The 15,686-nt window shown below is 50.0% G+C and overlaps 1 protein-coding gene across 1 annotated transcript in view; it reads right to left on the reverse strand.

Moving 5' to 3' along the window:
• Nucleotides 1-1,222: 1,222 nt before the first annotated feature.
• CUNH1orf94 (chromosome unknown C1orf94 homolog) overlaps nucleotides 1,223-15,686 on the reverse strand; it is a 36,777-nt gene continuing 22,313 nt past the window's right edge. Inside the window, exons 4-7 of the mRNA XM_007453853.1 lie at nucleotides 14,876-15,051; nucleotides 10,473-10,550; nucleotides 6,615-6,814; nucleotides 1,223-1,298 (exon numbers count right to left, since the gene is read on the reverse strand). Of these exons, the coding sequence (XP_007453915.1) occupies nucleotides 1,223-1,298; nucleotides 6,615-6,814; nucleotides 10,473-10,550; nucleotides 14,876-15,051 (530 nt within the window). The remainder of the gene's footprint in view (nucleotides 1,299-6,614; nucleotides 6,815-10,472; nucleotides 10,551-14,875; nucleotides 15,052-15,686) is intronic.

Here is a 15,686-nt window from a genome sequence, read left to right on the forward strand (position 1 = left end):
CCGAGCCTCCATGTGAGTAACAGGACTGGTAATACAGCAACTTAGAACTGACAATGTTGGTCCATCTGTATGTGCATGGCTCATTTTTTAGACCCAAGAGGAGGTCCTTTCATTAAACCTCTGTTTAATTTCATCTTATGATGGTTTGCCAGAGGATAGCAAGTGAGTTTCATTTCAAAGACTGTCCCTGATCAGTGATGGCTGCCGGGACCACCTTAGGGAGAATGATTCTGTGACTTTGTCCAGACTCAGTGGATCAGCTGCTTAATGATGCCTGCCATGGGTGTAGGAGAATTACAGTATATGTGTATCACTGACTCAGGCCATCTCCTCTTCCCAGATTTGTGTCCTCCATTAATGTGATCAAGATGCTCTCAATGTCCTCTTTAAGGTCACTGATAAAAGCTGATTGAGAATGATCCAGGGACAGTGCCATTGGGGGTAGTTCTGAGATTGACCTCTAGCTTGGCATTGATCTACAATGACTGGCTATAGTCTATCACATTCAGGATTATTTTTAGAATTGATTTTCAGGCCACTTTTTCCCATCTCATGTCCAAGAGAGACTTTTTCTGTAACCGCCACCTGGATAGGGCAGAGCAGGATGCACTTCCTTTACATCAATTCCAGAGATGCATAAACTGGGCTATTGAGAAGTGAGTGGATCACAGAAGAGAAGAGATAAGCCCTCACGTGTATAATCCCTGGGATCCCTTATTTACAGAGCAGCACTTGGAGGACTGTAGCCCGTGGTGTCTCTTCATGTCCTCAGTAGACTTTGAGCCTCATGGGGGAAAAAGGAGCAGACTGGAGATCACGCAGAACATTACAGAAAGTAACAGGCACACTTTATTTCAAGCAGCTCATACTTCTATCAGAAAACACAAACTTTCTAAATTAAGTGTCTTACGTCTATTTTAACAACAAAAACAGAAATCACTCATGTTAGCTAAATACAGATGCATATGTGGATGAGCAAGTGAATATGAATCCGAGGGGGTGGTGTGCAGTCTGTGCTGTGTGTGTGTGTGTGTGTGTGTGTGTGTGTGTGTGCGTGTGTGAGTGTTGGTCCATGGATGCGTCTGGTCTTGCTGTTTTCTGTCTGTGACCTGGTCGGAACCTTGGCTTTCCAAACTTCATACCAAGCTGTTGCAGAATCCAGAATTCCAGAGCCCTTAGCCCTGCTCCAAGGGCTAAGGTAGGAGGAGGGAGATGAGAAGATCTAAAAATGTATGCCATTCCCACTAGAGGAAAAATAGGGGCTGTTCATCAGGGGCCCACCGGATGTCGAGCCGAACCTGGAGGAGAAAGAAAATGACGTTGTGATAGAATTCCTGATGTCGGCAGAGATATTAGGGAAAGTAGTATATTAATTTTGGGGCTGTCAAAGACTGGGAAGATCATGACAGGCTTGGAGGCTGAAAGCTTTAGCAATAATGTAAAAAGTTTTGGCTCTGGGAAAATAAAATATTGAAATGATACAATTGGAGGACAATAAAGAGTTTCTGCTGCCACTTCCTTAGGTCAGGAAGGCCCTGGCAGCCTGTAGGGGCTATTTCCACCCAGCCTATGCTCTCTCCATATCCAAGACCAAAGACTAAGGAGCCTCTCTGGATCTAAGCACCTTACCTGTAGGCCTGTAGCCCCTCTACCTGCCTTAGAGGACCCTGTGTGTCCCTCAGGAAATTCCACACCAGAGAACTCATGGCCATGTCCTAGGGTGAGATCTCAGAGTCCGGACAATCCCAGGGTTCCTGATCCCCCTGTCAGCACCAAGCTAGATCAGACCCCGCATTTCACACCAATCTGGCAAGTAAGCACTGAGGCATCCCTGACTGCCTGGAACTCTGCTAGACCCTCAGGGAAGGAAGTGCCGAGAAGACTTGAGCCTCACCCTCTGAGAGCAGGAAAACACACCCATCTGCTTTTTCTCCCTGGCACACTGCTAATTCATACTTCAAAAGAGAGTTCAAAAGCCATCTCCTCTGTGAAGCCTTCACCAACCTCTCCAGATGGAATCATTTACTCACACTAGGGATCCTACTGCAATATCTTTCCCCATCTGCTAGGATACTTTGAATGAATGGAACAGAGCTCAAGACAAATTGCGGCAGAGCAAATAGCTTGATATAGTCTAATCCAGGGATTCTCAGTCACTTTTCAGCTGGGCGGAAGCATATTACAGAAGATGCTCACATTCGTGGCGCCCTCCGATGAATGGATGAGACAAAAAAGGGGGGGAGGGGAAGAAGCGATGGGAACAAACCAGTGCATTAATTTGTAATGCCTCCGCTGGTATGTGTATCTGTTGCTCGCTGTGAGCAGCCATGGACAAGCGAGTCTTTGGGTTGTTTGAGTCCCTTCTCACAAAAATAAATTTCATGAGAGCAGGGACACTGTCTGGACTGTTCACCATTTGACACTCAGCACTCAGGCCAGGACCTGGCACCAGGTAGGTGCCCGATAAGCAATTTATGTCTGTGGTAACCCCACCTCTTTTTCTCTTTTTCAAACATCATATTGGAAAAGAAACGATTAAAAGTGATGTTATCATAAGGACACTCTGAATTCTACTCTGATTTATAAAATAAAGGCTGTAACCCATACTCGAGTATTTAATAATTACCGGTAACAAATTACTCATGACACACCTTGTATCTGATTGCCACACCCCACACATCTGAGCCCTTCATGATGAGAAATTCTGATCAGATCAACTTCCAAGGGCATGGTCTAGACAGGATGCAAACTAGAAGGCCAGGAAGACAGGTAATCCATGTGGACTACAGTTATCCAGGAAGGCTTCCTGGAGGAAGAAGAGGGGCTTAACCTGCCTCATGAATATGGTGAACGGTCCTGGTTTGCCTGTGGCAGTTTCTACACCGTCCAGTAATAATTCCAGTGTAATTATCATTTGTGTTCTTTTTAACTCTCAGACTTATTGTTCTTTGGAAGATACATGGTATTGTTATCCTGCCCTGATGGATGTATGCAAATGAACTTGGCAGAGGGCAGGAAGGGGCCCCCTCCTCCTTTCCTGAGAACACAGAGGCCACCGACTCCTTCCTCTTCCACCTCATACAGTTTAATCTCTTGGTTCCTGACCCAGAGGAAGCACTGAGGCCCCTGGTCTCCCAGACTAAACTCTCCACCTACGCCCTTGTACCCCTCCCCCACCCAGGCAGCCTCTCCTGGACCTTGTTCCATCCAGCACAGCTGGTAAATCTCAACTCCACCCCTGTGCCCAGTGCTGCCTACATTCCATCCTACAGTGCCCAGGTTTTCTTGCCATACTGTCATCCCTCCCTCTCTTCTCCTGGCTCCCTGACTCCACACTCTCCCGCTTTTCCTCCCACCCTTTAGATCCTTTGCTGGTGCCTCCCCATCTCCCCAACCCCTCTACGTGTTGGAGACCCACGTTGGAGATCTATGTACATGTGCTCCCGGGCGATCTCATCCCATGCCATGCCTCTAAGTATCATCTATATGCTAATGACTCCCAAATTTATATTATCAGCCACCACTTCTCCCCTGAGCCCCAGACTCAGACATCCACCTGCCTATCAACTGCTTCACGCAAGTGTCTAACGGGCGTCTCAAACTTCACATATGCAAAACCAAACTCCTGATCAACAGAGCCTTGTTATCGTCATCTGGACCCTAGAATTTTGGCACTGCCAATCATCTGGACACTCAGATGGAGCCACGCTTGACTCCCCTCTTTTCCTCATTCCACGTCCAACCATGACCAATTCCCATCAATTCTACCAAGCAAATAAATGCTCCACAGCTTTTCTCTCACCTCCTTCCCATGGTCACTGCCCTAGTCTACGCCACCAGCACCTCTTGCTTGGCTGGCTAAAAAGGCTCCCACCCTGGTCCCCTCCATCAGCTCTCACCAGCCAGCCCACTCTTCGTATGTCGATCAACACCATCTTCCTTACACGGAGAATTAGGACATTCATGGCCTCCCGCTGCTCTTCCTTCCCTCCGCTCCCAGGCCCTGCCACCTCTCCCATTTCAGTTCTGCCTGCTCTCTCCCCTCCGCTCATCGTGCCCCAGCTACATTTCCCACCTCGGGGCCACTGCACTTCCGATTCTTTCTGCCCAGAGTGCTCATCACCGGTATATACACATGGCTCATCCTCTCGTTTTATTCAGATCTCGGCTGCAGAGAGGTCCCTTGTTCCCTTCCCGCTTATCCCTTGCACCTGACACGTATGATGCTTCTTTGCTTCCGTACTGTCTAGTTCTCCTTCTGGAATGACGGAAGGAAACACTTTGTCTTGTTCACTCCAGTAACCAGTGCCTAGAGCAGTGCCGGGCACACAGAAGACGCAACAAACGTTTTTTGAATGAACGAATCATCCCTTCGGGGGACACGGGCCTGCACTCCTCGCCTTGCTTTTCCGACCTCACTTACTTCCCACCCTCTCAGGCCACCATTCCACCGCGCTGACTGCCGCTACTTGCCGTCACTCTCCGTCGCCCATGGTGTCCCCAGCTGGCTGCAGGCTCTCTCCCACTTCTAAGGCTGCTCCTTCCTCAGTCTCCTGCTCACTCCTTTTCCTCTCCTGCCCCTCTGAAGACAGCCAGAGACCAGGTCCCAACCCTCGTTTCTCACTGCTCCCAATCAGTGCTTCCCCGACCGCTGACTGGTGAGAACTTGGGACCACGCTGCCTCCCAAGGACAGCAGGTTCTGGCTTCTGCAGTAACTCTCTCTTCCCTCGAGCCCAGAGTCGCAGCGTGCAAGGGGCACGTCTGCTGGCCTGCGGGTAGGCTGTCTTCCCTCTGTAGTCTCAGCTACTCTCACCTCCGAGGAGGTGAGAACCTCTCTTACAGACCCTGCAGTCACCTCCAGACTACGCCCCCTCTTCCCTCCTGTTTCTCTCCCCTCCGGCCCATCAGTTCACTGCAATGTTCACAAATCCGCATTGAATGCCCAGGCCTACCAGTCAGAGCCTTTAATAATCCAAGCCCAGTCTCCCTTTTCCTATTTTCCACCTTGTTCAGGGATAAATCTAATACCTCAACCAGATGCCCTTATTCCGCAGGCCTCAAGCCCACCACGCACCTTCCCACCTGAGGGCCTTATTCCCCCAGTCACTGCTCACTGGACCCTCCCCATCCTGCAGCTCTCATTGTGCACCCAGCAGGGATCCTCCCTCTGTCCTCGGGACACTTGGATGGCCTCCACTTTGTCACGGCATTAACATCGTTGTGTCCCCTCTCATCCACTCTCATCTCTGAAGGGAGGAACCATGTCCTAGTCATGGACGGTGCCCCACAGGCTAAATTCACCGTAACTATGTGAACTGACGCAGCGCTTTCCAGGCTGCATTGGCGGAACACACCATGATATGCTCTACGAGAAAAGGGGAAAAAGGAGAGGAAGGGAAGAAAGAAGGGAGGGAGGGAGGGGCTGAGGGAGGGAGGGAGGGGCTGAGGGAGGGAGGGAAGGAAAGAAGGGAGGGAGGGAGGAAGGGATGGAGGAAGGGAAAGAAAAAGAGAAAAAAAGAAATAAGGGGTCATGGGTTTTATATTCAAATGACACTATTGACCAGCTTCTTGAATGTTCCCCATGAACCCTAGTAAATGAAATAATCTGCAAATTCCAACAGTTAAGAAATCTGTTTAGCTTTGTTTCTACCTTTCTCTTCCCAAACAGATCTGACTATGGAAACCTCTTTCCAGCATTTATCCCTCTATCAGGACATTCATGGGAAACACTGAGTGAAAGGGTCTGAGTCCAGGACACCCGGCTGACACTACGGTGAGGGGCTGTGATGGGGAGGAAGGGAATCTATGTCAGGTTGGGGACTTGGGTCCTAATCCTGTAAAGGGAGGTTCTCAAGCTGGAGCACACGTTTCCCGGGATGTGCCTAGGACACCTGGATTCTCAGGACTGACCTGGCACCACCCGCCTTGCAGAGCATCAGCAGTGAAGGTTTGGTGGGTGGGAATGAGCAGCTGTGCGTTGTTACATTAAAACAACAAACACCAATTCCTTACTGACCGGCATGAAAAGTTTGTATGGAACTGTCAGCTAAAATGTTGAGTCTGTGTTGGCTGTTGGCTGCTAAGCTCCTCTCCTCTGCTGTTTGGGGTATTTGGGGGGAAAAGTGTAAAGCAGCCTGATGAGCAGCGAGAGGCCCTTCAGCAGGGCCGGTTGCGAACTCGCTGGGCTGTTGGAGGGATTAGCCTGGCAAGGAGCTCAGGAGGCAGTAAGTGGGGGAAAGAGCTGTAAGAAGATTACCTGGCCGTGGCCTGCTGGAAAACAGGCAAATGGGGAAAGGCATATGCGTCCCGCTCCACTACCTGCCACCTGCTATGGGTGGTGCGCTCATCCACTACTGACCATGCAGCTGTATTTCTGCACCAAGCTGAGGACCCCAGCCCCAACTGGGCCTGCCAAAGGGCCCTCCCCCAGGCCCAGATCAGGCTCACCTCCACATCAGCTCCACCCGGGACCCACAAGGCACAGTGTCTGCCCTCCCCACAGCCAAGGAATATATGTACCAAGAGAGCAGCACTGAGGCCCGGAGCGCCCACCTCTCCTCTCCAGCAGGTTTCCGGATACGAGGTGAATTTCCAGTGTGGGCTGAGGACTCACCCATACGCCTGGGGGAAGAGGCACTGCAGCCCATCTCCTGCCATGGGGGAAGGGTCTCGGGGATTTCTGGCCAGCTTCTGAGGTGTCCTCTGAGGGTACGGATAGTTGGACTGGACGAAGGGAATGTAGCTCAGCAGGGGGTTGTAGGAAGAGTGGAAAATCTGCTGTCCCATCTGCTGTGGGTTGTTGTATGGCATCACCTGCATGGCAGAGAGGAGACAGGGCCTGGAGGAGAGGACAGAGGTCCAGCAGAGCCTGCTGCCACTGAACATCACAGTCCCCCGGCCCTGACCCTAACCTGAGGCCCCACCCCTCAGCCCCTGTGCCCCTCAGACACTGTGGGGTGCATAGAAGGCAATGTGTTGGACGGGAAAGAAGCACAGGGCTCAGCTTCTATATGTGAGACTGGTAAGTTACTTAATTTATCTGTGTCTCAGTTTCCTTATCCATAAAATGGGCAAATGCTATCTCCATTGTACGGGGACTGAGGCAGCTGAAATCAGTAGAGAGACTGGCACACAGTAAATAGCAAAGGAATATTATTTCCATTATTTCCATTCTCTTCTCTGTCCCCTGCCTTACCCTCAGCCAATAACCATCTCAAAAGCCCCTGGTTCATTTTTAAGTCTTTTACCATCTCAGTAAAGTTTGTTGGGATGTATACATCCCTGGCTTCTAGCTCAGGATCTCAACAGACCCCAAGTCCAAGACAGCTCTCTGCCCAGTGGAAGTTCCTGTGATGGATGATGGAAATCTTCTGGGTCTGTACCACACAATATGGTAGCCACCAGACACAAGTGTGGCTATTGAGCACTTGAAATCTGGCTAGTGGGACTGAATTTCAAATTTTACTTAGTTTTGATTTCAATGTAAATAGCCAAACGTGGCTGGTGGTTATGGTACTGGGCAGTGTGAGTGAGGAGAAAGGCCAAATGGGGGCACTGGGATTGAGCTCAAACCCTAAGAAAAGTAGGAACTCATTGGGCTTGAGACCACCTGGATCAGACCCCCACCAAGAAGCAGGGCTCATACTATGTTGTCCCTGATGAGGCAGGAAGCCCACCTGTCTTATTTACTGATTTATCCTTGGCCCTGAGACAGTGCCTGTCACACAGTAGCTGCTGGATAAATATATGTTAAATGGATAAGTGCAAGAAAGAGAGAGAGAGAGGAGGAGGGAGGAAAGAAGAGACTGCTAAGTGTCAACTTGAATATCTAAAATGACAGGGAGCTCGTTACATCACGAGCACTGTATTCCACTACTGACAGCTCCGAATGTCTTGTGTGGAGCTGACATCCATCCTCCTGTGTGTTTCGGTCAAAACTCGGGAAATTTCTGGATTTCCACTTTAATAGCAAGTCTGTAGTCCAAGCTGCTCAGGGGTTGGGCGTACTGACTGCCCTTTCTCACCCTGCACACCCTTACCCGATTTAAAAAGATGACAAAGGTTAGCGCTTATTAAGTGATAACAAGGGTATGCCAGGCCCTTCATGTGGATTCTCTCATTTGAACTCCAAACAGCCCTGTGAGGTAGGACCATTAGGATCCCCATTCTAGAGATGAGGAAACAGGTTCAGAGAAGTTAAGCAAATTGCTCAGTAAGTGTTTCAAGCGTCTGAGTTTTGTTGGAATCCCCAGTGTGGCAAGCCCAGAGCCCACGGCCCTGGACTGCACCGCTATGCTTGCTCCCTCTGGAAGCCTGAGCCCCTCCCTCCTGGCCCTCCCCATCTTTCCCCCAGTGGACAGGTAGGATCTGGTGACACTGGACATGGGCACCAAATCCCCAAGAGGGTGAGCTGAAGGTCAGAAAGTGCCAAGGGCTCACAGAGAGACCCCAGGAAGGCACCTCCCAAGACAGACACCAGAGGGTCAGCGTGGCAGAAAAAAAAAACAAAACCTGGTTTTCACAGTGAGGGGACAGTCCTGGACCTGGGAGGAAACTGACATGAAAGAGAAGATACAAGTCCTAGAGCTTATGCAAGCTTTATGCAAAACTGTATCTTAACTACATGTCACTGATAAAACACATAAAACAGAGCTGGGTATAGGGCTCTGGAACCATCTCCAAGAAATCCTCTTTGCTGACAAAAGCAATGATAGAGCAGTGTGCCCAGAATGCCACATCTGTATAAAAATGCTTGTATAAATAGATATCACTGGAAGGATACCTAAGAAACCAATCACAGTGATTGCCTCTAAGATTCTAAAAATTGTGTACCAGGTTTTTATATTACTGTTTCAAATATATGCATTTACATAACTTTGTCTAAAAGCATTCACTTTGGAGCGAGGTGGATGGAATCACTGCTCGTGGGGTGGAGGGGATGAGACTGAGATTCTGTGAGCCTGACTGCCTCGTCTCAACTTCACCGCAGGACGCAAAAGCTCCTACTGCTGAAAGAGCAGTCCTGGCCCACGTAAGAAAGTAGCCTACACTTATGGGCCCTTCTCTACCTTCTAGAACATTCTAACATCCTTCAGCGGTCAGAGGTGCAGTTTGCAGAGAAAGGGTAGGGCTCCCCGGGGAGGGGGGAGAGGCAGAGGAGTCCGTGGGTTTGATGTGGGTTTGATCTGTCCACCTGATTGTGGGGTTGCAAGGCCAGCTTGAGAACGTAGCCAGTCCTCAGCTCCTTTCCTCACACCCCCATCCCTGCCCCTAGATCCTCAAAACCTCTGGAAGTGTTGTTTTGTGTTTCGTGTGTGTGTGCGTGGGCCCACACACATGCAGCTTGGCATGCATGTCTATAACTGCATCTTTATTTGTTTCTGGGTGTGTGTTTGTATTTTTGTCTCTGCTGCTTTATTTTGATACCGTATTTTTGTGTGTCTGTATACAAGAGGCAGTAAGGCACAGTTATTGAGAACATGGACCCTGAAGCCAGGCGGCTCAGGGTCAACCCCCAATCTGCCATTGTGTTACTGTCAAGTAGATATTGACCCCCGACCTATCCATGGGAGTAGAGGGTGCAGAGTCAGCTAACAAAAATATATAACACCTAGTTAAATTTGAATTTCAGATAAACAGCAAGTTTTTTGTTTTGGTTTTTTTTCAGTATAAGTATGGTCCATGTAGTATTTGGGACATAGCTCTGCTAAAACATTATTCACCGTTTATCTGAAATTTAAATTTAGCTAGGTGTCTGGTATTTTAACTGACAAACTGACATGGAAGGGATATGACTCCCAGCCCCACTGATGCTGGGCAGGCCATGTGATTTGCTTTGGCCCGTGGAAGGCAGGTGTACATTACCACGTCCCAGCTCTGAGCTGAGCCCCTCAGAGACATTGGGTGTTTCTGCTCAGCCCTTCCGCCATCCAGCATGGCAGGAGCAAAAGTGACTGTATCTTCAGCACAGGCCCAAAAGGGGGACACGTGAAACAGGCCTGAACCCAACCCCAGTACTGCTCAGCCAACCTGTAGACCCATGGGTAAAAAAATAAATATTTTATTGCTGAAAGCCTCTGAGACATTGAAGCCATTTGTTGCCACAGTAAAAGCTAACTTATGTGTTAACTTTATAACTTTGGACAAATTATTTAATCTCTCTCAGTTTCCTCATCTCTAATCTATAAGGTAGATTATAGGGTAGTTCTGAAGGTTAAATTAATGCAGGTAAGGCCCTTAGAGAAGGGCCTGGCACACAGTAAGGGCTCTGTAAGTGCCAGCTGGTATTATCACCTGGGGACACTGGCTTGTGTCCACATGCATGTTGGTGTTTCTGTCTGTACTCTGGGGTCAAGCACGGGCCGGAAAGTGTGGCTGGTGACGCAGCTAGACAAAGACAAGGGAACAGACATCCTTCTGACCTGAAGGCCTTTGCGGAGCTGAGACAGAGGCGAGGAGGTCAGCTACTCACCTGTCGGGAGTAACACCCCAGCTGGGGTTGCAGGGTCTGCTGGTAGGGCATCCTGGCTGCCCGCTGTGGGTACAGGCCCTGGGGAGAGAAGGGGGAGGCTCAGTGCTGTGGGGCAGTGGGATCCCGGCCAGGGAACAGCAGCTACTCAACTCAGCTTCCAGCTCCCTTGCCTGGACCTCCAGACACGTTCAAGTCCATCCCACAACACTACTGGCCAGACCCACCAGCTGCCTAGTCCAGCTGGAGTCAGGTAGAGCCAGCAGCACGCCTCACACCACACAGGAAGCCCCTGGTTAGCATGCTTCACAGCCTTTTTGGTGAATATCTAAGGCAAGAGCTTTAGGAACCCGCCTGCCTCTTGAACTCCAGATCTGCCCCTTAGTGTCTGTGTGACCTTGGGCAAGTCACTTCACCTCTCGGAGCCCATTTTCCCTTGTCTCTAAAATTATGTGTGTTCAGGCCTGCAAAGCCTGTGAAGGTAGCCAGATTATCTTTGTTGCTGTCTATACCCCTTTCCTAAATGCCTTTCCCCAAACCCCATTCCTGCCCCAAGACGTGAAGTACCCATGTACGTCTGTGCGCATGTGTGTGCTAGCTTGCCTCCACGCTTATTTAAGCACATCTGCTTCCATTTGTGTCTGCAGCTGTGTGTTTCTGTGTACAAATGTGCAACTATGAACCTAGGTGTATCAGTTTTGGTCTCTGCTGCTGTGCATCTATCTGCCCACATGTACACCTGTGTCTGTACCTGATGATGAAGACTGACGTGAAGATAAATGATTTAATCCATCTAAAGGGCTTAGAACAGTGCAGCATGTAGTAAGGATTCTGCCACCATCTCTCACTGTCACCCCCTGCCCCTGCTACTCCCACCACTTGAAGAGGCTGCCTGGCAGCTCAGCCCGACGGGAAGTAGAAACTTTATTCACAACTCTGTCCAGGGTGGCCTTAAGTGTCCATGTGTACACACACACACACACACACACACACACACACACACAGCAGAACTGCCACTGTGGATGGGGTCAGCCCATGACCCCTCCAGTCCCAGGCTGCTTCTATCTGCCAATCCAGAGTTACCCCCTAAGAACCCCCTGAGATGCAGTTCAAAACCCCAACCCCCCCTCAGACCGTATGTCTTTCCAGAAGATTCCATGCCCCAAGATGCTGCCTCCATCCTGGGCTCAGCTTGTGCCAATCGTCTAAGTGTTGATGGCTGATGCTGCCCTTGAGGACTTCCTCAGAGCCCATGGGCTCCTCCTAAAAGGCTCCGAATCCCTGATGTGGGGTCCTGGGGAAGCCCCCCAGCTCTCTCAGCGCCCATCCCCCACGTCCCCGAGAGAGCACATCCTTTCAGGGCCCTCCTTGCTCTCTTCTCCCGTGCACCTGCACTTGACCGTGGCCGGGCCTTTCCCACATCCACCAACCCCTTCACCTGAAACCAGTGCACCTGCTCGCCTTTTCTCCAAGCCCTGCTGCCAGGGCAGCCCCACTCACCACCACGACCAGCCTGTGACCCCAGGCGTGGCCTGAACTGGGACAGAGGTGTTAGCCGGATGGAGCCGCCCTGCCTGTTCCCAGTCCCCAGTGGGCTCCAAGGCCACGTTCTAAGTGTCCCTCCTCTGCTTCACTACCTCCGCGTCAGTGCTCAGCTCTGCTTTCCACAGCCAACTCCCCCAGGGCGCCGTCCTCCCCACGCCCGCCTAGCTGAGGCTACCCCTAGGATCCGTGACCCGCCTGTCCCTGCTCTGTCCTGGGGTGGATTTTCAGGAGATGATGCCATATTCATCAGTATGAGCCACACTGTATGACCTGAAGGAGATTTCTAGTTGTTCAAATTGCAATTCTGTAAAATCACAAGCAAGGGTAAACACACATTCATTCCTCTTTGCCTGAGGCCACGGCCTCTTCCTACGTGCCCTCCCTCCTTAATTGGGAGCAGAGTTCCTTTGTGTCAAGCAGCCCAGGAGGCCCCGGAGCTCCCGTGTGCTGGGCTGAGTCTTCCACGGCTCTGCGTCCATCCACAGTGGAGCTCTGAGTAAATTGGATTTGGGACCTCATTTTTATTCTTAACACCAAGCAGGAAAAGAGGCTAGGATAGACTGTTCTCCATTTCTCCTCTGTGCCTTCTCAAGGTCTGCTGAGCTCCCTGACACTGTTTCCTAGGAAGATCAGGGCTGAAAAGTAATCATAGCCAATATCTATATCACACTTGAGATTTTACAAAGCCCTTTCCCATGCTTGGACTCCATTAACCTGACAACTGACTCAAGTGTTTGCTGCTGCTGCTGTAATTATTATGAGGCCATTTCATAGGTGAGGAGACCAGGGCTCAGAGCATTTGACTAACTTGCCCAAGACCACACAGCTTGGAAGCAATGCAATTCCCTTAAACCCAAGTCTGACGATTCTAAAACCTGCTTTCTTTTTATCATATCAGGCCCCCTGATCAGCCGACTTGAAGCCTGATGGCATTATGAGACCATGAGGACCTGTGGGAGAAGGTAAATTACCCTGTCCCTTGTGACCACAGGGGCCCTACCAGCCAGGGCCCTTCTGCCCAGAGGCCCAGGAAGCACAGAGTCAGCCCTGTGATGCACACATCAGCATCTCTAAAGACAAAGGACTTCATGCTGGAAAAATATGTCCAAATCTCACCCACTCCAAAAGTCAAGTCAGAAGAAGATAATGTAGCAGAGAAACTAGCCCCTCTTTACAAAACAGACCATTGCAAATTAGCTTTACATGGTGAGCCCTGTGAGTGCATTTGAGAGTGAATCGGTTTACACCAAATACAATTATGCAATTGTTTCTCTCTCAGGGGTGGGGGGCACACCATGCTGGCTTTTGATTTGTCCCTGACTGGTACTGGACGCCGAGCTTCCTAGTCATCTTGGAATCACCTCACCTGAGTCAAGGCCTATACTCAGTGTGAAGCAAGGGTATTTTTGTTTTGTTTTAATTACTTAAATGAATGAGAAAAAAAATAAATACAAATGAGTGCATCAGGGACTAGGTGATAAACGACTGCACAGTGAGTGAGCAAGGGTGGAGGAACAACAGTGAAAGAGTTGGTGAATCAGTGAGGACGTGGACAGGGCATTTCTCTCGAGACCGCTGCCAGGACAACATATCATAGACATGGGAAGGACGCACTCGGATTTTCCCGTGGATCATGCTTCCTTATGACGTCTCACCTCAGTGGTGGGGTGTGAGGAGAGTGTGGCCACTTGCTCTGTTTAGCAAACAAGAAAAGGCTTGAAAACAAAACCTTGCAGAAGAAAAGAGAGACCATGCTAAACTCCTTTACTTTAGTTCCTGTTTAAGAATCAGGGGCTAAGCCTGGTGGGCCAGCTTAGAGGGGCTTTACATGGAACAGAGAAGATCCACCTTCTGCGCAGGATGTCTAAGCTGGGAGGCTTGCCGCTCTGCTGTAAAGGAGGGGATGACACGTGGGACCGGAGGGTCAGGGGGAGGGGGAGGGGCACAGAGACAGGATGAGTCGATTTTCAGGTGGATTCCCTTCTCTCTGCCTTCTCCAGGCTTGGCCAGGCCAGGCTGGGGTAGCAGGTTCCCAGGAACCTGGCCCTTTCATACACCTGCACACCATTCTGGAAAGGAGCCACGGAGGAGACAGAACACTGAGAAATCTGAGCCTACCTAAAGGGACTATTTAAGCTCTTGGTTTAGACTATGGTATAAACCAGAGTGAACATTTGATTTTTTCTTCTATCTACCCAGTGGGTGGCAGCTCTTGAGGGAGATTAAGTTAAATAGACAAACTAAAGAAACTACACTTTCCCTGAATAAATAAGTCTGTGAGTAAAATTTCCCACCCTGCAAGTGTTTCTCCATCCCATTGTGTCTGGCCCCACTTAGCTATGAGCCTAAGACCAAGAATGTGTGTCAAGCCATCTTAGCCAGTAGAAGCTAAGATTGCTGGCTTGTAGTTGAAATAAAATGGCCACATAATTTGTCATCTGCACCAGAACACTTGAGAGTGAAAGGAGGTGCAATTAATAATTATGCTGGGACAAAAGACCTAAACTGGGACTGTCCCAAGTAACCTAGGACACATGTCGTCCAACTGTAAAGGAGGTGGTGGGAAACAAGGACTATGCTATCATCCTCTCCTGGGAGCCCAAGTCCTTCACAGGCCCAAACGTAGCCAAGCTCTGGAAGACACGGCACAGAGTGAACTGAAATTCAGACAAAGGAAAATGAGAAATATACACGCACATGCACGTGCATGTGCGCACACGTGTACCGGGTGGTCGGTCTGATGTGGTCCTGATGAAAAAATTAACTCATGAGTCTATGGCTCTTTGTGAATTAGGCTTCCTGAACCAAGGCTCCTCCGTGGACGGCCACCGGAGAGCCAGGCCCAGGGTCCGTTCACTCACCTGGTACTGGGGGAAGGTGGAGGGATTCGTGAACACGGGCAGAAGTGGATAGTTCAGGTTGAGCCAGAGCGGCTGGTTCAGGGTCGCTGAGTTCAAGGTGTTGGCAAAGCATGGGGTGAACACATTCCCTGTGTACTCGAGGTTGTTCTTGTCGGCCCCCGTCACAGGTGGGTTAACTGTAAGTCACAGGAGAGGTAGAGCGTTTCTGTGATTGAGGAAGGGAGAGGCCAGGACGCCCTCCGCCCCACGACTGCCTGAGGGGTTAATGTTCTCAGAGGTTAGGTCTTTTAAAAGCTCCCAGAGGGTTCTTCAACTTTTGGATGAATTTCCAACTCTAGGAAAACATCGTTAGTTCACACCTTGCCAATTCGGAAGGGGTGAAAATCCCAGCATGGTCTGGCAGGGAGCATCTCTCCGTCATTCACTAGTAAGGAGGCAGTTTAGCAAGAGGATGCAACAAACCAGATTGCTGGGGCTGTATCTCACCGACTTACAAAACTACATTCTTTCAAGTGCTTTAGAAAAATCCAGTTTGGTATAAACAATTGCTATGCCATTGGAAGTCATTCTTATCAAATTATTAAAGCAACCCCTTGAGGACATGTACTTGGCAACAGCGAGGACCTGGTGCAGGTTGTTGTATGTATGTTGGAATCAGTTTTTAAAAAATACTTTAGGGGCTTCCCTGGTAGCGCAGTGGTTGAGAGTCCGCCTGCCGATGCAGGGGACAAGGGTTCGTGACCCGGTCTGGGAAGATCCCACATGCCGCAGAGCGGCTGGGCCCGTGAGCCATGGGCGCTGGGCCCGCGGG

Source organism: Lipotes vexillifer, unplaced genomic scaffold (assembly GCF_000442215.2).
Source record: "Lipotes vexillifer unplaced genomic scaffold, Lipotes_vexillifer_v1.1 scaffold213, whole genome shotgun sequence".
NCBI classification, from domain to species: domain Eukaryota; kingdom Metazoa; phylum Chordata; class Mammalia; order Artiodactyla; family Lipotidae; genus Lipotes; species Lipotes vexillifer.